The sequence below is a fragment of the Geotrypetes seraphini genome, chromosome 8 (assembly GCF_902459505.1).
Source record: "Geotrypetes seraphini chromosome 8, aGeoSer1.1, whole genome shotgun sequence".
NCBI classification, from domain to species: Eukaryota; Metazoa; Chordata; class Amphibia; order Gymnophiona; family Dermophiidae; genus Geotrypetes; species Geotrypetes seraphini.
This window is the reverse complement of record NC_047091.1, coordinates 178,102,083-178,121,840: the sequence shown is the minus strand read 5'-3', so window position 1 is coordinate 178,121,840 and position 19,758 is coordinate 178,102,083. Positions and strand designations below refer to the sequence as shown.

The following is a 19,758-nucleotide window of genomic DNA, read 5'->3' as shown; positions in this document are numbered from 1 at the left end:
CATCACCGTTTTTCTCTCCACCACTTCCCTCGGGAGGGTACTCCAGGCATCTACCACCCTCTCCGTGAAGAAGAATTTCCTAACATTGCTTCTAAGTCTTCTTCCCTGCAGTGGCGTACCTAGCATATATGACACCCGGAGCCCATCATTTTTTGACACTCCCCCCAATCTGTATGAAAACATGATTTTTAGTAACAATCCACACATCACACATGAGTACCTAGGAAAAGGCAGCATCTTACATACTGCAATGAGCAGTACAACATCAATACACCCATTGTAAAACTAAACAAGCCAGACCAGTACAGATCAATCCTGCAGTCAATCCTAACAAAAAACCATGTCTTTCGAACACACAAAACACCTTCGCCTAGTATGGAATATGTAATCACAAACTAACCCCCTTTTACAAAACTGTACTGTGGATTTTAGCCATGGAGGTAATAGCTCTGATGCTCATAGAATTCTGAGCATCAGAGCTGCTACCACCACGGCTGGTGCTAAAAAACGCTCCACAGTTTTGTAAAAGGGGGGATAAAATAGAAATATATAGACAAAGGTTAAATTGAACTAGCAAGAAGCTGGACTCTGCATAAAATGCACCACAGAAACAACATGTCTCCTAAAGCAATAAATAAATAGAATTTTTTTTTCTACCTTTGTCTTCTGTGGTTTCTGCTTTCCTCATCTTCTTGTAACTCTCTTCTTTCCATCCACTGTCTGCCATCTCTCTGCTCCTATATGGCATCTTCTCTCCTTCTATGCCCTTTCCAGAAACTGTATGCCTCCCCCTTCCATCTCTCCTTTCACCCCCATTGGTCTGGCATCTCTCTCCTCTCCTTCCCTCTCCCACACCTCTCCTCTGCAATCCCTTTCCCTTTTTTCCCTCATTTTCCTTTTCAATTTATTTTCTGCATCTGTCTAGATTACGTTCTTAGTACCCTCTCATCAATTTCCTTTTTTACTGTCTACCTAAAGCTTGCCACCTCTTTCCCTCACCCCTCCAGTGTTTCCCTAACTCAATCCTTTTCTCCCCATCATGTGCCTTCCTTTTATTTATCCCCTTCTGTAGGGGTGTTTCCTTATTCACACCTGAAGGTTAGGCCTCTCTGACATCATCAAGCCTGATCCATTGTCTGCAAGAAATCATTCCAGCCTAAATCTTGCAAGAAGAGAAAGAAGAATACATCTTTGCTGTTTCTGCCTTATGCATTCTGGGTATGTACCAGAATTGTATTCTAGTCAAGGACATCCTCCATGCTTAGCCTGTGTGAATCTTGGGGGAGGAATTGTTCTTATGCTGTTCTTATCTAACGAAGGCCTCTGTTTCACAGCCTGTAAGAGACTCTATACAGAAAGGCTATTCATCTAAGTTATGCTTCTGGATTGGTCTGGAGAAGTCATCTGACGAGAACCAGATAGAAGGTGCGAACTAATTAATTAGTCTGTGCCAGGATGTGAGGGAACTCGCATCTTATCATAGATTACTCTGCATTTTCTATAATAATTAAGACCTGAAAAGTTACCTCTTGTGACTCTCTGCCTGAGAGAGAGTGAAACCGGACTTTTATACCTCTGGATTCCATCACATAAAGGAAACCTTGGCTGCCAACCTAAGTTACAGCTTCTCCAGTTGCTGACGGACTGTTCCTAAACAGAAGAATTTCTATATCTGCTAAGCTGAGGGAAGACGTCTTCCATTTCACCTGATTCTGTGCTACTGCCTAATTGGATGGTGAGGATAAGGAATTATATGTCTTTTCAGCTGGGTTAGAGAGGGAATCCTATTGTCTTTAGGATAAGGATTTGTAAAGCACCTGTGGTGATAAGCGATATATTTAGTTTGCTGATAATCAGGAATTATTATTATAAGGAATTATTTAGAGTGTAAGAATTAGTTTTACTTATTTATCTAGCAAGTGTGTTGTAATAATTGTGTACTGAGTTTCATATATGTAATCGGATATTTTGTGAACAATAATTAGTTATTGCTGCTGGCTTATGAATTATATTTTCCTATTTTCATAATAAAAGTATTTCTCATTAGCCTAGGTCTCTATTCTTAGTATAAACTGGCAAAATAACGAACCTTGGGTAAGGAGATTATGGTTTTCCCCTAGAAAACAAAGAGACACGTAATTTATTTATGTTACGTTAATTAGTAATACCGTAAATCTTTCTACATTCCTTCCATCATGTACCCTCTTTCTCTAACCCTTCCATCCAGTACCTTCTCCTCTCTCTGTCCACTTCCATCCAGTGTCTGCTCCCCTGTTTCTCTCCTCCCATTTCCTTCCTGCATTTGCTCCCTTATCTCTCCCATCTGCACTTCCATCCAGCAAAGGCTCCCCACTACCATCCAATCTCTGCCCTTTCTCTCTCCATCCACCCCTCTTCAATCAGCATCTGCCCCCTTTCTATCCCTCTAATATCCTTCCCCCTTATGTCTCTCCCCTTTCTCTGTACATCAATTCCATCAGCACCACCCTTCCATACCACCCTGCCCCCTTTCTTTCCCTCCACCACTCTTCCATTCCAGCAGTCCTGCTCCTTTCTCTCCCTTCATGCAGCAAGGTCCTGCGATGACTGTAGCTGTCGGCTGCCAGTCCATCCCACTCTGACGTACTTGCTCTGGAGCAGACTCAGCAGCCGCATGCTGGAAGGTCCCAAGATGACTCATCTGCTGGCTCTGCTCCGGAAGAAATAAGTTATGTCAGAGTGGATGGACCCGGCAGATGCAGGGAGTTGCGGCAAAGTCTCGCAATGACTGCATCTGACGTAACTTACTTCTTCTGGAACAGAGCCGGCAGACAAGTCATCGTGGGACCTTCCTGCACCTCAGCGCGGCTGCCGAGTCTGCTGCAGAGAAAGTAAGTCAGAGGTAACGTGACTATTTATTTTTTTCATCAAAAGGGGACATCTATTAATTGACTGTGTATTCTTTCTTTCATTTCTTCCTTTCTGCACTCAGGCCCAACAATTGTCCCTTTCTATTCCCTCCCTCCTTCCTTCCCATGTCCTTAGTGACCCCAGTGCCTCCTTCCTGTGTCCTTAGTGCCCCCAGTGCCTCCATCCTGTGTCCATAGTGCCTCCAGTGCCTCCGTCCTGTGTCCATAGCGCCCCCAGTGCCTCCATCCTGTGTTCTTAGTGCCTCCTTCCCATGTCCTTAGTGCCCCCAGTGCCTCCGTCCCATGTCCTTAGTGCCCCCAGTGCCTCCGTCCCATGTCCTTAGTGCCCCCAGTGCCTCCGTCCTGTGTCCATAGTGTCCTTAGTGCCCCCAGTGCCTCCTTCCCGTGTCCATAGTGCCCCCAGTGCCTCCTTCCTGTGTCCTTAGTGCCCCCAGTGCCTCTCTCCTGTGTCCATAGTGCCCCCAATGCCTCCTTCCCGTGTCCTTAGTGCCCCCAGTGCCTCCTTCCCGTGTCCTTAGTGCCCCCAGTTCCTCCGTCCTGTGTCCTTAGTGTCCCCAGTGCCTAATTATGTCCCGCACTGCCTTCCAGATTTTGTCCATCCCCAAAGCCAGCCTGCCTACTTATCTCCCTCCCTGCCGCGCTAAAGCCAGCCAGCTTGCCTGCCTACATCCTTCCCTCCCTGCCGCAGAAAAAAAAGCCTCTTTCCTTCCTTTCCCCCGGTCCGCACTGCTGCAGTCTTACCTCCCCGCCTCTGCTGCTAATCGCCGACAAGAAGTCTTCTTTCTAACATCAATTCTGAAGTCGGAGAGGACGTTCCGGGCCAGCCAGGCAGTGAATGGCTGGCCCGGAACGTCCTCTCCGACGTCAGAATTCACGTTGGAAAGAAGACTTCTTGTCGGCAATTAGCAGCAGCAGCGGGGAGGTAAGACTGCAGTGGCGCGGACCGGGGGAAAGGAAGGAGGTGCAGGTCCAGTTGCACAGTAGGGCAGGAGGACCCGGACCTGGTCAGCTGTGCACCCCCCAAGGCGTGCACCCAGGGCGGCCCGTCCCCCCCCCCCCCCTGCGCTACGCCACTGCTTCCCTGTAACCTCAAATTATGTCCTTTAGTTTTACCATTTTTTCTTCTCTGGAAAAGATTTGGTTCTGTATTAATGCCTTTCAAGTATTTAAATGTCTGTATCATATCTCCCCTGTCCCTCCTAACCTCCAGAGTATACATATTTAGGTCTTCCAGTCTCTCTTCTCATAATTATTTTTATCATTTTTGTCGCCTTCTAGGTTGTGAGAATATCTGCCTGCTGTCCCAGGATAACACCCATTACAGCAAGTTATTGTGCTTTATCCTTAGACAAGGAGGCAGCATTTTCTCACATGTGGGACTCCCTAGCTTTAGAAAGGGGATGGAGGGAGAGTTGGGTTCCAAGTACTCGGAAAAATTTGAATTGCCTTACAAAACCTAGACCCAATGTCTTATACGAGAGCACGGAGGCAAGGGAAGGAACCTAACGGAAAAAAAATTGTAGGGCAATTCCATGCTCTGCTAGAGAAAAAAGGAGAATTCTTAGAAACCGTATATGTATGAAGGTTGATAAATAACAAAAGACTTCCTAGAGTCAGGTGAATCTGAATATAGGTGATGGAGAAAACGATTCAAGAATCAAATAGGAAAAGACTACTAGGAAATACCCTCATATGGAGCAGGAGACCCAATGAGCCGTTGACATCAGTCATGTCCCAGAGCAGATACAAATGGAAAAGAGAATGGACTTTCATAAGTAACAAAAGCATGATTCACATGAAAAGAATAGCTGTAGATGCTACACAAGATGAACTATTATAGAAGAAAAGAAAAGCCGATAATATGAAGTATAAAAGTAGAACTGTGAAGAAAAGAACCTCCTGATAAAAATATTCCAATTATTTTATATATATACGAGAAATTTGGGGAAAGCAAGGAAGTGGAGATGGAGGTAGAGTCAGATGAAGAAGAAGAAAAAGAGGATAAGACAGAGGAGGCATCATCACAAATGGACCAAGACACTCAAGTTCAAGATATGGATGAGGTATGGAGAGCCGACAGGAAGGGAACAGACTGAATAACTGTTGGTAGAGAAAATTAGCAGCTGTATTAGATAGCAAATTAAACCAGGTCAATGTCTTTTGAGAACACTTCCTTAATTTTCTATTGTTTTAATACAAATTGATCATACTGTAGACCAGGGATGCCCAAGTCCGGCAGGCCAGGTTTTCTGGATATCCACAATGAACATGCATGAGAGAGATTTGCATACCAAGAAGGCAGTGTAGGCAAATCTCTCTCATGCATATTCATTGTGGATATCCAGAAAACCTGGCCTGCCAGTAGATCTCGAGGACCGGACTTGGCAGCCCTGCTGTAGACAATACAATTTTTTAAAATATATATATATATTTAAATATTTATTAATTTTCCATTCAAAAACAGTACTTTAAAATATTATTATATATTATATTAGGGAATAGTGAAAATTTTAAATTAATTTGGGACCCATTGACATCCTTTGTAGAATCCCTATAGTTATGGTTTATTATTAGATAATATGCACATCCAGGGAGCGGGGGATGGATGGGAGGTAAACAAGGTTGGAAAAAATTGTTGGAAAAATTGGGTTGGGGGAGGGGAAGGTATTAATATGAATAAATCTTGAAAAATTTGTGATGACTATATTGTAAAATGATTAATTTATTCTGTATTCCACTTATTGTATGCATTTTAAAATGAATAAAGAATTAAAAAATATATATATATAATTTTTAAAAAAAAATCTTTATTGATTTTTCAAGTTACAATTGTGCAACAAATAAATCACAAATATGGGTATTACAAACCAAGCACAACAATGTATAACATTAATTCTCTATTATTTTTATCCCCTCCCTCCCATCCACCCAATACAAATATATTAAAATCTTCATGAAACTATTCATAGATTCCTATATCAATACCATTCCCATTCCCCCACCCCCCCAGGATGTCAACAAAATGAAAAATTATTCCTCTTTACAATATTTAGCCAATGACTCCCAAACATCCATAAAATTCTTAAATTGTCCTTGTTGTATGGCCAAACAACGTTCCATTTTATAAGTAAAACATAGGGTTTCCCACCAAAATGAATAACTTAACCTATCCCAGTTTCTCAAAATAAGCTGCATGGCAATCCCTGTCATTACTAATAGAAGCTTGTTATTACTCGCAGATAGTTGACTTTTAGCTCTCATAAGAGTACCAAATAAAATAGTATCATAAAATAAAGCCACTGGATTTTCTAATATATTATTTAATTGGTCCCAAATAGACCTCCAAAATTGCAGTATCAAGGGACAATAGTATACTAAATGATCTAAAGTTCCTGCTTCAAGATGACAATGCCAGAATCTATTAGACTTGGAACTATCTAATTTATGTAAGCGAACTGGGGTCTAAAAAACTCTATGCAATAAAAATAACCAATTTTGTCTCACAGATGCTGACATTGTACATCTCATCCTCCAAGTCCATATTCGTGGCCATTGAGACACAGTAATCTGTTGCTTTATCTCAATGCTCCAAATGTCACGAAGACCAGTTTTTGGTTTCTTATTCAAAAATCCAGATATCAATTTATACCACTGAGCGGCCTGGTGCCCCAGAAATTTTTTAAAATATTTTATACACAAGAGAAATGCATACTCAAACTCAGCCCCCCCAACCCTCCACCCCCTCCCAATATAAAATATATAAAAACAACAAAAATAGCATCCACCTTTGTTCCTTTAGTGGACACTGACATCCAAATTTCAAGTTTATTAGGTTTTTTTATATACCGCCTATCAAGGTTATCTAAGCGGTTTTACAATCAGGCACTTAAGCATTTTCCCTGTCTGTCCCGGTGGGCTCACAATCTATCTAACATACCTGGGGCTATGGAGGACTGAGTGACTTGCCCAGGGTCACAAGGAGCAGCGCGGGGTTTGAACCCACAACCCCAGGGTGCTGAGACTGTAGCTCCAACCACTGCGCCACAAATCTCTCCTAGTACGCTCACCCTTCCCCAAAAGGTTTGATTTGTGTTTTTATCAATATTCAGTTTAAAGGTGACAGTGGAAAATCTGACTTACACCGAAATATTTTATTCTATAGGGTTCAGATGAAGAAGAAGGTCAGAAGGCTCCTCTTCCTCCCGAGGCTCCTGTTCCACCCCCTCTTCCTCCCACACCAGATCAGGTTATTGTTTGTAAAGACTACGATCCCAAAGGTAGGTTCTCTCTCCATTTTGTCCTATGTTTATTTGTCGCAGCTCTTGTGCTGCATCATTAATATTCTTTGTTCCCCTAGCTTCGAAGCCATTGCCATCTGCCCCAGCCCCTGATGAATACCTTGTGTCACCCATCACTGGGGAGAAGATTCCAGCCAGTAAAATGCAAGAACACATGCGCATCGGGCTGCTGGATCCCCGCTGGCTTGAGCAACGAGATCACTCCATCCGTGAGAGATAATTAGTATTTGGTTGTTGTTTTTTAATCTTGTGAAGGCTGAGAAAGTGTAACTAAAGTGTATTAGTAAAAATAGGGACCTACGCTCATGAAAGCATATTTCTAGAAGGAAAGAAGTTTAATCTTTAAATTAGTGTCCCTTGTTAATAATAATAATAAAAACAACTTTATTCTTCTATACCACCACAATCTTGCGACTTCTAGGCAGTTTACAATCAAGAGTGCTGGACATTCAGCGAAATACAATAAGTAGATATTCAGAGGAAATACAGAGATCAGAGACCTCAGGAGGCAATAGTAAAGAAATACAATTTGCTGAGCGAAAAAGTAATATGTACATTTTAGTAGGACCTGTCCGACAGGACCTGTTGGGGATAAATAGCAACGTAAAGTTACAATAAGATGAAGATAGCAGATTATATTTATAACAGTGCTGTAAGTTCAGGTGGAATAGGGAGAGGGAGCGCGGGTCAATTGTTTAGGTATTTCTGGAACAGGTATGTTTTTAGGCGTTTCCTGAATTCCCCGTATATAGTGGGTGAAAGCAGTTGGTCTAGGTCTTTGCCCCATAGGACTGCTTGGTGAGAGAGAAGGTGTTCATGGTGTTTTTTCATTTTGCAGCCTCTAACTGGAGGGGAAATGAGTTTTGGGTGTGTGTTTCTCTTGAGTTTGTTATTAGAAAATGCGAAAAGGTCCGTTAAGTACTTGGGGGTCAGGCCGTATAGTACTTTGAAGCAGAGGCAGGCAAATTTAAACCTTACTCGGGCTTCCGTTGGTAACCAGTGCAGCTGCCGATAGTAGGGTGTCACGTGGTCGAATTTCTTCAGCCCGAAGATAAATCTGACCGCAGCATTTTGCATTATTTGGAGACGTCTCATATTCTTTTGTGAAATTGCTAAATAGGCGATGTTGCAGTAGTCAAGCTGACTCAGTATGAGGGATTGCACTAGGATTCTGAATGTTGATGTATCGAAGTATGATTTAATGGGTTCTGAGTTTCCAGAGAGTAAGGAAACCTTTTCTGAATAGGGAATCCACTTGTTCCTTCATTGTTAGGCATTGGTCTAGAATAACACCTAGTATTTTCATGGTGGGCTGAATAGGGTAGTTGAGTTTATTGATGCATAGTGGGGTTTTATTTTCAAGCGGGTGAGGGGAGGCAACAAAGAATTTTGTTTTTTCTGGGTTGAGCTTGAGCTTGAAATCTGTCATCCATTGTTCCATCTCATTTATGGCATCGGATGCCTTGGGAATGGTTTCCGAGATGGAGTTGGCGAATGGGATGATGATCGTAAAGTCATCGTAAAGTTAATGGTACATAAGAAACTAGGGATAATGTCCATTAACAATAGGAGAAATACATGTATGGAAAAATACTTCAAAGTATTTGTATGCACCTCCTGGAAAATACTGCATGAACATTGGTGGTACAGTGGAAGGTGCATATCAGCAAAAATAACATGGTTGATCCTGCTTAGAAAATAAAGCAGAGAACCATTCTGCTGCAATGGTTAAAAAAAATAATGTTCATTGATAGGCAGTGTTTTCCTCTTCGTACTTTGTCATGGTAAGGAATCAAACTTAATAGGCTCTACACCTATGTTAGATTCCCCCACTAGTCTGTGCATGATCGAGTCCAGACCACAGGAAACAAACCACCTTACAGGCTCTACACCCATGGTGGATTCCTGTCAGTATCCCAATGGAATTTACTGACATGGATATGGCAAATATAAGAAACATCAATTTCCATCCATATGCAAGCTTGCGTAGCAGGGTCCATAAAAAAGAAGTAGAGAGGCTGCTGGAAATTAAAAAACCTGAACTCAGTGACTTGATGTGCAGAAGTGATGGAGATTAAAATTACCACCTTCCAAGTAATATATTTAAGATGAGTAGAAGACAAGGCCCCAAATAAAGGTTTCATCATTAAGATGCCAAACCACTGGAGGTGGTTTGAGAGGTAGCTGGATATGGAAAAGTCCTTTCATTCATCAGGAAACAAGAAGATGAGCAGACATTGGAAGTGCAGACAGACGATGATGCTCGATGTAGTAAGTGTTGGTGTCCTCTGGATACAGACCGATACTGTGAAATGAACGGCAACGATGTCTGGAAGAACAGCTGTTCACTTTGAAGCAGGAGATTGATGCGATGAGGTACTTTGGCGTTGAATGCAGTGTTGAAGAAGAGTATTGTTTCAAAGTAGTGGATCGATGCGTCGATGAAGAACATCAATGAGATGAGTTAGAATGTCGATGCAAAGATTGATGTCTGGAGATAGAACATTGCCGAGAAGCAGAGCAATGATGTCTCATACAAAATCCATGAGAAGTAGCACGATGCTCTGATGGATAGCTGAAAACGGTACACTGAGGCCTTGTAGTGGTATGCTTAGCTGGGCCGGTAGCAAGGGAGTTGTTTTTTGGGTTTTTTGTTTTTTTTTTCGAATTCCCTGTTCTGCACATGTTTATCTAACAAGGGTATATAGAAGTCACCTCCAATAAAGCTTCAGAGTAATATGATTCTTTATTGCATAAACATCAGATAATGCCAAATAATGCAGATAGACATCAGATAATAGAAACATAGAATATGACAGCAGAAAAGAGTCATCAGCCCAACATGTCTGCCCACTCGAAGAACCCTCCCTCCTAATCACTTCCTTGAAGTGAACCCACATGTTTATCCCATTTTTTCTTAAAATCGAACACGTTACTGGCCTCAACTACCTGAAGTGAAAGATCATTCCAACGATCAACCACCCTTTCGGTGAAGAAATACTTCCTAATATCACCATGAAATCTCCCACCCTTGATTTTGAACAGATGCCCTCTTGTTTCCTTAGGTCCTGTAAGGAAAAAGATATCTTCTTCCACCTCAATACGGCCAGTAACATATTTGAAAGAAGCGCAAAACCTATATATTCCCAGATTTAGAAAAGGGTGCAAAAAGAATCAAGCAAAAGACCCGGCATGGATAACCAATGAAGTCAAGAATGTGATAGGAGACAAGAAAAAATCATTCCGGAAGTGGAAAAAGGATAAAACCGAGGAAAATTGGAAAGAGCACAGGAAGCATCAAAAAGAATGTCATCGCGTGGTCAGAAAAGCAAAAAAAGAGTATGAAGAGAGACTTGCCAGGGAAGCAAGGAATTTTAAACCATTCTTCTGATGAGAGAGGATGTGGGACCTCTGGATGAGGGAGACAGGAAGGGAGTGGTGAAGGAGGAAGAAGAGGTGGCAGACAGACTAAACACGTTCTTTTCGTCGGTCTTCAGAAAGGAGGACACATCCAACATGCCGGAACCGGAAAAAATCTTCAAGGGAGATCAGGAGGGAAAATTATCATGCATGGAGGTAAGCCTCAAAGACGTACTCAAACAGATAGATAGATTAAAAACTGACAAATCTCCGGGCCCAGACAGAATCCACCCGAGAATACTGAAAGAGCTCAGAGACGAAACGGCGGAGTTGCTGCAACAGATTTGCAACCTATCCTTGAAAACAGGGATAATTCCGGAGGACTGGAGGATAACGAATGTTACACCTATCTTTAAAAAAGGATCAAGAGGCGACCCGGGGAACTACAGACCGGTGAGCTTAACCTCAGTTCCGGGGAATATGGCTCAATCATTGACCAAGGACAGTATCAATGAGCATATAGAAAGAAATAATCTGATGAGAACAAGCCAGCATGGTTTCTGTAAAGGAAGATCATGCCAAATGAACTACTGCACTTCTTTGAGGGGATAAGCGAACAATTGGACAAAGGAGATCCCATAGACATCATATATCTGGACTTCCAAAAAGCCTTTGACAAGGTACTCCATGAGCGCCTACTAAGGAAACTGTGGAATCACAGGGTGGAATGGGAAGTGCACAGATGGATGAAAAATTGGCTGGCAGACAGGAAACAGAGGGTAGGAGTAAAGGGACACTACTCTGACTGGAAAGGGGTCATGAGTGGCGTCCCGCAGGAGTCAGTACTGGGACCACTGCTGTTCAATATATTCATAAATGACCTGGAGTCAGGGACGAAGTGCGAAGTTATAAAATTCGCGGACGACACAAAACTCTCCAGTAGGGTTAAATCTGTGGAGGAATGCAAAGAACTACAAAGGAACCTGAACAAACTGAGTGAGTGGGCAAACAAATGGCAGATGAACTTCAATGTAGAGAAATGTAAAGTCTTGCACATAGGGAAAGGAAACCTGATGTATAACTACACGATGGGGGGGATGGTACTGGGAGAAGGCAAACTGGAAAAGGACATGGGGGTTTTAGTGGATAAAACAATGAAGCCGGCGGCATAATGTGCAGCGGCCTCAAAGAAGGCGAATAGAATGTTGGGCATTATCAAAAAAGGTATCACTACCAGAACGAAAGAAGTTATCCTGCCACTGTATCGGGCGATGGTGCGCCCGCTTCTGGAGTACTATGTTCAATACTGGTCGCCATACCTTAAGAAGGATATGGTGATACTCGAGAGGGTCCAGAGAAGAGCAACAAGGATGATAAAAGGCATGGAAAACCTTTCATATGCTGAAAGGCTAGAGAAGCTGGGGCTCTTTTCTCTGGAAAAGCGGAGACTTAGAGGGGACATGATAGAAACTTATAAGATCATGAAGGGTATGGAGAAGGTAGAGAGGGACAGATTCTTCAGACTAGCGGGGTCAACAAAAACATGAGGGCATTCGCAAAAATTGAAAGGAGACAGATTCAAAACAAATGCTAGGAAGTTCTTCTTCACTCAGAGGGTGGTGGACATCTGGAATACGCTATCAGAGGAGGTGGTAGGGCAGAGTACGATTTTGGGTTTCAAAATGGGATTAGATGATTTCCTGAAGAAAAAGGGGATTGAAGGCTATAGTTAGAGGGTTACCATACAGGATATTAAATGATTAGGGAACAGAATGTTTTAGGTATAAGATCACTTTTAGGTATAAGTCATGGACCTGGGGAGGCCGATGCGGGAGTGGACTGCTGAGTATGATGGAGCCATGGTCTGACTCGGCAGAGGCCATGCTTAAGTTCTTATGTTATGTCTCTATCATGTCTCCCCTCTCTCTGCGTTCCTCGAGAGAGTATAGCTGCAACTTACCTAGATGGTCTTGATATGGGAGATCCTTGAGTCCTGAGACCATCCTAGTGGCCATTTGCTGAACCGACTCCATTCTCAGCACATCCTTTTGATAATGTGGCCTCCAAAATTGAACACAATATTCCAGATGAGGTCTCACCATGGACCTGTACAGCGGCATTACAACTTCAGGCTTTCGGCTGACAAAACTTCTTCGGAAGCAACCCAGCATTTGTCTAGCCTTGGAAGAAGCTTTCTCTACCTGATTGGCATTCTTCATATCTTCACTAATGATTACTGCTAGGTCCCGTTCTGCCACAGTTCTTGTTAAGATCTCACCATTCAGGGTGTAAGTTCTGCATGGGTTTCCACTGCCAAGGTGCATAACCTTACACTTTTTGGCATTAAAACTCAGTTGCCAAGTTGTGGACCATTGTTCCAGTAAAAGTAGGTCCTGCGTCATAGTGTCGGGCACAGTGCCTTTGCCCACTACTTTGCAGTTTAGCATTATCGGCAAATAATGCAATTTTACCTCGAAGTCTCTTAGGCAGGTTCCGTACAAAGATATTAAATAGGGCTGGACCCAAGTCCGAGCCCTGCGGCACTCCACTGATCACTTCTGACGTTTCAGATGGAGTACCATTTACCACCACCCTTTGAAGTCTGCCACTGAGCCAGTCTTTAACCCTTGCAGTCAATGTTTCTCCTAGTCCCAACGAATTCATCTTGTTCAGTAACCTACAGTGTGGGACACTATCAAAAGCCTTACTGAAGTCCAAATACATGACATCCAGGGACTCTCCCATATCTAGCTTTTTCGTTACCCAGTCAAAGAAGCTGATCAGATTGGACTGGCAGGACCTTCCCTTTGTAAATCCATGCTGGTGGGGAATCCCTCAGTCTCTCGTCATTCAGGATCGTATCTAATTTGTGTTTAATCAACTTTTTTCCATAAGTTTACACACAATTGATGTGAGACTTACCGGTCTGTAATTTGCGGTCTCCGACCTGCATCCCTTTTTGTGGAGCGGAATAACGTTAGCTGTTTTCCAGTCCAATGGGACTTTTCCCGTGCTTAGGGAAAGATTGAAGAGCGCAGCTAACGGCTCCGCCAGGACACTTCTCAATTCCCTAAGCATTCTGGGGTGCAGTTTATCCGGTCCCATGGCTTTGTTCACTTTGAGCCTTGTTAGTTCTTGGTATACGCTGCTGGTGGTAAATTCAAAATTCTGGAACGGGTCTTCTGAACTCTCCCTTGTCTGCAGCTGTGGACCGGATCCCAGCGCCTCACGGGTAAAGACTGAGCAGAAGTATTCATTTAGTAGCTCGGCTTTATCGGAGTCCGATTCTACATAGTTACCGTCGGGTTTCCTTAGGCGCACTATCCCGTCTGTGTTCCTTTTTCTGTCGCTAACATACCTGAAAAAGGATTTATCCCCATTTTTAATATTCTTAGCTAAATTTTCTTCCATCCGAAGTTTGGCATCTCTGACTGCTGTTTTAACAGTTCTAGATTTCACCAGATAGGCTTCTTTAGCTTCCAGTCGCTGTGATTGCTTGTAGAATACAAATGCTTTTTTCTTCTGTTTTATGAGTTCCGAGATCGCCACAGAGAACCACTGTGGTTTCTTATTTCTCCGTTGTTTACTCATTGTTTTTATATAAAGGTTGGTTACTTTCTGTAGGGTAGATTTCAGAGCTGACCACAGTACCTCCACACTATTTGTTGTGCCCTAGTTTTATAGTGTCTCATAGACAAAATTTCCCATGCTCTTGAAGTTTGTGCCCTTAAAGTTAAGGACCTTTGTGGATGTGTTTGACCTAGTGAAACCCTTCCTGAGGTGAAACCACACCATGTTGTGGTCACTGGAGGCCAACGCATCGCCTACCGAAACCTCTGTGACACTATCTCCATTGGTGAGTATTAGGTCCAGAATCACCTGATCCCTCGTGGGCTCCAATACCTTCTGTTTGAGTCATGCTCCCCTTATGGAGGTTAGTAGCCTTCTGCTGCCGCTGGTCGTAGCGGAAAGTTTGTTCCAGTCTGCATCAGGCATATTGAAGTCTCCCAACAGTACAGTGTCTCTATGCAGAGTGATGGTCTCAATGTCTATGATTAATTCTTTGTCTATGTCATCCTTTTGTCTTGAAGGTCTGTATACAACACTAAGATAAAGGCATTTGTCATTTCTCCTGGCCAGGTTCACCCAGAGGGATTCCCCGGTATATTTGACTCCTGTGATTCTAGTAATGGCATTGGAAAAAAACTTTCCTTCGGATCAGGAGATATTTCAATTCGTAGTTCATTAGCAGCTTAGCGGGTTCTCTGAGGAAGCCAGTCGGGCGAAACGCGTCAGAACCTCGCCGGGTCAACGCTGACTGAACATTCAAGTTAAGTCTTTTTGAACTCACCTTTTTTGAATTCACGTATAAACTGGACATTTATTTCACTATATGGACATTAAATTATTTATGAGCGTTTTTCAACAAGCACTTTTAATTACCTTTTACTCCAAAATGGTGCAATGATAGATTCTGTAAGAAGCTCTTTAGGGGTTTGTACCCCACATTGAGTTTTTTCATTCCATCTTGGATTCTGAGCGCCACTTAAGTTAAAAAGGTATTTAAAGTACTTTTGGTTGTTCCTTCACTGGTTTTTTTGCCTTACATTATGGAGGCAGCACAGACAAAGTTTCTAGAACCCTGAAAAAAATATTGGCATATGGTAACTTCGCTTCCAGCATTTCAAGACACATGATTGCAAATAGCACATAAGCTAAATCTAAAAGAAGTTCTATTGCTGGCACTGCTTAGTTCTTTAATATCAGAAGAAATCACTGTTGGCCATTCTGCCTGTGGTCATAGCAAAACATGTGACATAATTCTTTTCCTCAATGAGTTTGTGAATCTTGTTGATAAGAAAAAGTATGTCCTAAAGCATAAAACCTCTTGCACTACGGATTTTCGTGATTTATTGTTTCATTTGTGTATGTGGTAAGTTGTACGTATGACAAATATCAAGACCGTTTAAGGGTCAATGAACATTGTAGCACTATGCCAGGGGTGTATTAAATGCCCCAATGGTGCAACACTGTATCCAATACAATCATGGGTTTGAAGATCTAAAATGCTTTGTCATAGATCATATAACGGTCAGACTAAGTCCAAATATATATGGGGAAAACAAAAAAACTGGTACTCTATTAAGAAGAGTGATTAAAGGGAAACATACAGAAGTCAAAATATCACTCAATAGGTGTAATAGTGAAATTAATATTTCTAAAACACACACTTAGAATTCAAAAATATGTTCAGAGACACGAAGGCAACAACATGGAGCCGAAGCCCATTTTTAGGAAACCCACTGATTGAAACAATTTGTTGAGGTATGATAGTCATCATTCCAGACACTTGCGTAACAACATTCCCACAGGGCAATTTTTACGTCTAAGACGCCTGTGTTCTACTCGCCAAGAATTCATCAGTAAGGCTGAGGAAATGAAGACACGTTTTGTTGAGAGAAGGTACCCCACACCTGTAATAAGGAAGTCATATAAGAGAGCCAAACACACTCAAAGAGACATCTTATTGCTGCCTATGGCTAAACCTATGGAATCTTCAGTGGTTTGTGTATTACCATATTCACACAATGCATTTAAAATAAAACATATTATCAACTCTCATTGGAATGTTCTCCAGTATCATACTATTTTTGAACCACCACCAAGATTTGCCTATTCTCGGCAACGGAACTTGAAATAACATCTTAAGAACATAAGAACATAAGCAGTGCCTCCGCCAGGTCAGACCATAGGTCCATCCTGCCCGGCATTCCGCTCCCGCGGCGGCCCAAACAGGTCACGACCTGTCTGAATCACCAGAAGGGGCTCCCTTGCCTCCTTGGTTTCTCATTGAAGTCCTATCTTCCCATCGTAGTCCTAACCCTCCGGTCTTGCACATGCACGACCTGTTGGGTTTCTATACTTATTACCTGGTTAGCTTTCTATACTTGTGTTACATCCCAGCTCCTCCCTCAGTATCCCACGATCCCTTTATCCCTCAGGAATCCCTGTTTGAATCCCTGTACCGTACTCTGCCTGATCACTTCCTCCGGTAGCGCATTCCAAGTGTCCACGACCCTTTGGGTGAAAAAAAACTTCCTTGCATTTGTTTTGAACCTATCTCCCTTCAGTTTCTCCGAATGCCCCCTCGTACTTGTTGTGAGCTTATGAGAGCTCAATTTAGTTCCAGCAGAAAGGTAGACGTAGCCATGAAGTGTGGGCATGTTCCATGTGACAGCTGTAAAGTGTGCCAGTAAAGTGTTCCCTTACAGGACATGAATGTTCCAGAGTGGGTTAAGACCCGCAGGTTTCAGAGGGGCACTGATTGCAAAACTGTTGGTGTAGTATATGTTATACAGTGCCCCTGCAAGCTACTTTACATTGGAAACACCAGTCGAAGTGTCCGAGTGAATTTTGGAGAACACATAAGCAGAATTAACCATCAAGTGCTGAATGCTCCATTGGTCCAACTTTGGTTGGATAAAGGCCCTCTAGCCTCATCTTTAAGATTTTCAGTATTGGAGGCTCCTGCCCTCCCACGTGGAGGCAATCTTGGTGCACAATTACTGGTCAAAGAACAGAGTTGGATTTTCAGATTAGGAACTCTATTTCCTGGAGGGTTGAATAGTGAAACTGAGTGACGTGCTTTCTGTAAATGCTGACCCAATCTCTGATTTTCCTTTTTTTATTTTTATTTCATTCATTCATTTTTTACATTACATTACATTACATTAGGGATTTCTATTCCGCCTGTGCCTTGCGGTTCTAGGCGGATTACAATAAAGATGATATCTGGGCATTTCCAGTAGAATTACATTACAGGAGAAGAGTAGATTACAAGTAACAGTGAAGAGTTACAATACATATCGCAGCAGATGTAACATAGCCACGGATTACAATAAAGAAGATATCTGGGCATTTCCAGTAGAATTACATTACAGGAGAAGAGTTAATTACAGTTTATATTGAAGAATTATAGTACATTCAATATCACAGGAGATGTTACATAGCAACTGAGTCAATTTACAACTGGTGGATAATAAAGAATTGCAATATATTCTAGATTACAAAAGTTGTTACATGCGCTGAGTCAAGTTTCTTCGGATGGAGAGTAGCATCATATGCCTATAAGCGGAGGTGTATTTATTATTTTGATGATTGCATGATGTTTCAATTATTATTATATTTTTTTCTTTATTTTGCGATTTACACTTTTTGATTTATTTCTGGTAAGACGGGAAAGTTTTGATAGCAGCAGTGTTAAGACGCTGGAAACTGGTATGTTTTTAGATGTCTTTTTAACAGCTCTACCAGTTTTTTAGGTTAAGGGCGCCCTCTAGTGGAAAACAGCTTGCATGTGAATAACTGTTACGTTTTTGATATGCTTTTTAACATGCTCCACACGTCCCTGATGCCCCTGTGTCCTGACACCAGCTGTTCTGCTATCTTTAAAATCAGTAGCCTTGCCGGTTTTTCAGTTTTGGAGAAATCAGTGGAGGAGGCTCGTATATATGAATGAAACTTGAATTTTTGGTGGGTACCCTCTGGTTTGCCAGGAATTAGTAATTAAGGAAATATTTTACACTGCATGACTGTTTTGAATAACAACTGATGTACAGTAAAACCTTGGTTTTCAAGCATAATTCGTTTCAGAAGCATGCTTGTAATCCAAAGCACTCGTATATCAAAGCGAATTTCCCCGTAAGAAATAATGGAAACTCAGACAATTTGTTCCACAACCCCAAAACTTTAATACAAAATACTATATGTACTTGTACTGCAAGACTTCACTTATTTAGAACAATCACTACACTCCCGCAGCGTCAGAGAGAGAACCATCAGCTCAGTTGTGATGATGTGATGCGTATATACTGTATGTACTCGTATTGCAAGACTTTGCTTATTTAGAACAGTCACTACACTCCCGCAGCATCAGAGAACCATCAGCTCAGTTGTGATGATGTGAGGCATATATACTGTATGTACTCATATTGCAAGACTTTGCTTATTTAGAACAGTCACTACACTCCTGCAGTGTCAGAGAGAGAAGAACCATTGGCTCAGTTGTGATATTTGTATACTGTATGTACTTGTATTGCAAGACATTGCTTGTATATCAAGTTAACATTTAATAAAATGTTTTACTTGTCTTGCAAAAACGCTTGCAATCCAAGGTTTTACTGTATTTTATTTATGCTTTCAGAGACACCACCACTTTTTGAGAGCTTTGTTGAGTGCTCCATTTGATTCCCTGACGCAGGATTGAAACGGGCCCTGTCGGAACCTTTGATCAAGCGAAGTGTTTGCTTGTGACAATTCAAAGTATAAGAACTTTTTCTATGCTAGTTTGCAGCAAAGAATTTTGTTTTCCACTGGAATTTACAATATACAATGATTGGGTAGTGAGGCCTATTTATCGATGCTCATTGGCTTCCTATAAGCCACCGTATTTTATACAAGGTATTGCTGCTTATATTTAAAACTTTACTTTATAATGAGCCTCAGTTTATATCAAGAATGTTAATTCCTTACAATCCCATTCGCTCACTAAGATCATCCTCCCAAAATTTATTAGTCATACCCTCCCTGAAAACAATAGAAATAAGAAGAGCAGACATGTTTTCTGTCATGGGCCCACAATGGTGGAATTCTCTTCCACAATATATTACAATCGAAAGAGATTTGCATTCTTTTAAAAAATCTTTGAAAACACACCTTTTTAAAGACGCTTTTAATTCTTAATATTATTTAATCTTTTCTTAGCATTTTAACTTTTAATCAAACCATTTCCCTTATGTTTTTCCCATATTTGTTTTCCTAACTAAGACAGATGTAATCTTTTCCCTTTCTTTCCCTCCATCTCAAGTTTGTCTTGTCTTAAATTTATGTTATTGCGTTTTAATTTTGTATCTCTCTATTTTATGTTTTATTTTGTACATCGCTTTGTAAACAGATTTAGCGATAAATTAAATGTTAATAAACCTTGACCCTTGTTGCCTTCGTGTCTCTGAGCATAATGTGACAGGGAAGCTCCTGTCCCAGCTAAAAGGACTACTGAACCCAGCAAGCACACAGCCCTGGTCCCTGGAAAACCTGGCATGGAGCCCAGACAGCCAGCTCAGCCAGGAAGGAAAGTGCCAGGTTGTAGCACAGCCCAAAGGCCAGGTGGGGAGGGCACTGAAAGTAGATAA

The 19,758-nt window shown here is 41.8% G+C and overlaps 2 protein-coding genes across 6 annotated transcripts in view; one reads left to right on the top strand and one right to left on the bottom strand.

The window, feature by feature from the left end:
- The window catches only part of GAL3ST1 (galactose-3-O-sulfotransferase 1), a 123,078-nt gene that overhangs the window by 24,182 nt on the left and 79,138 nt on the right, over positions 1-19,758 (bottom strand). The window contains exon 1 of one of the 5 annotated variants that reach the window (XM_033953983.1): positions 1,527-1,632. The exons of the other annotated variants lie outside the window; for them this stretch is intronic. Within the exon in view, the coding sequence (XP_033809874.1) occupies positions 1,527-1,586 (60 nt within the window). The 5' untranslated portion in view covers positions 1,587-1,632. Of the gene's footprint in view, positions 1-1,526; positions 1,633-19,758 lie in introns of those variants that run through there. 5 annotated transcript variants of the gene reach the window in all.
- Positions 1,468-19,198, top strand: LOC117364612 (splicing factor 3A subunit 1-like). Its single transcript, XM_033953989.1, has 4 exons — positions 1,468-1,735; positions 7,072-7,186; positions 7,267-7,416; positions 18,771-19,198. The coding sequence occupies exons 1-4, from the start codon at positions 1,733-1,735 to the stop codon at positions 18,812-18,814; spliced, it is 312 nt and encodes a 103-aa protein (XP_033809880.1). The 5' UTR covers positions 1,468-1,732; the 3' UTR covers positions 18,815-19,198.

What these genes read in the sequence shown, in the direction of transcription:
- LOC117364612 (XM_033953989.1), top strand. An exon ending in TAAAGACTACGATCCCAAAG is followed by an intron (nt 7,187 to 7,266) that starts GTAGGTTCTCTC and finishes TTGTTCCCCTAG; the next exon opens with CTTCGAAGCCATTGCCATCT. An exon ending in GCAACGAGATCACTCCATCC is followed by an intron (nt 7,417 to 18,770) that starts GTGAGAGATAAT and finishes TTATGCTTTCAG; the next exon opens with AGACACCACCACTTTTTGAG.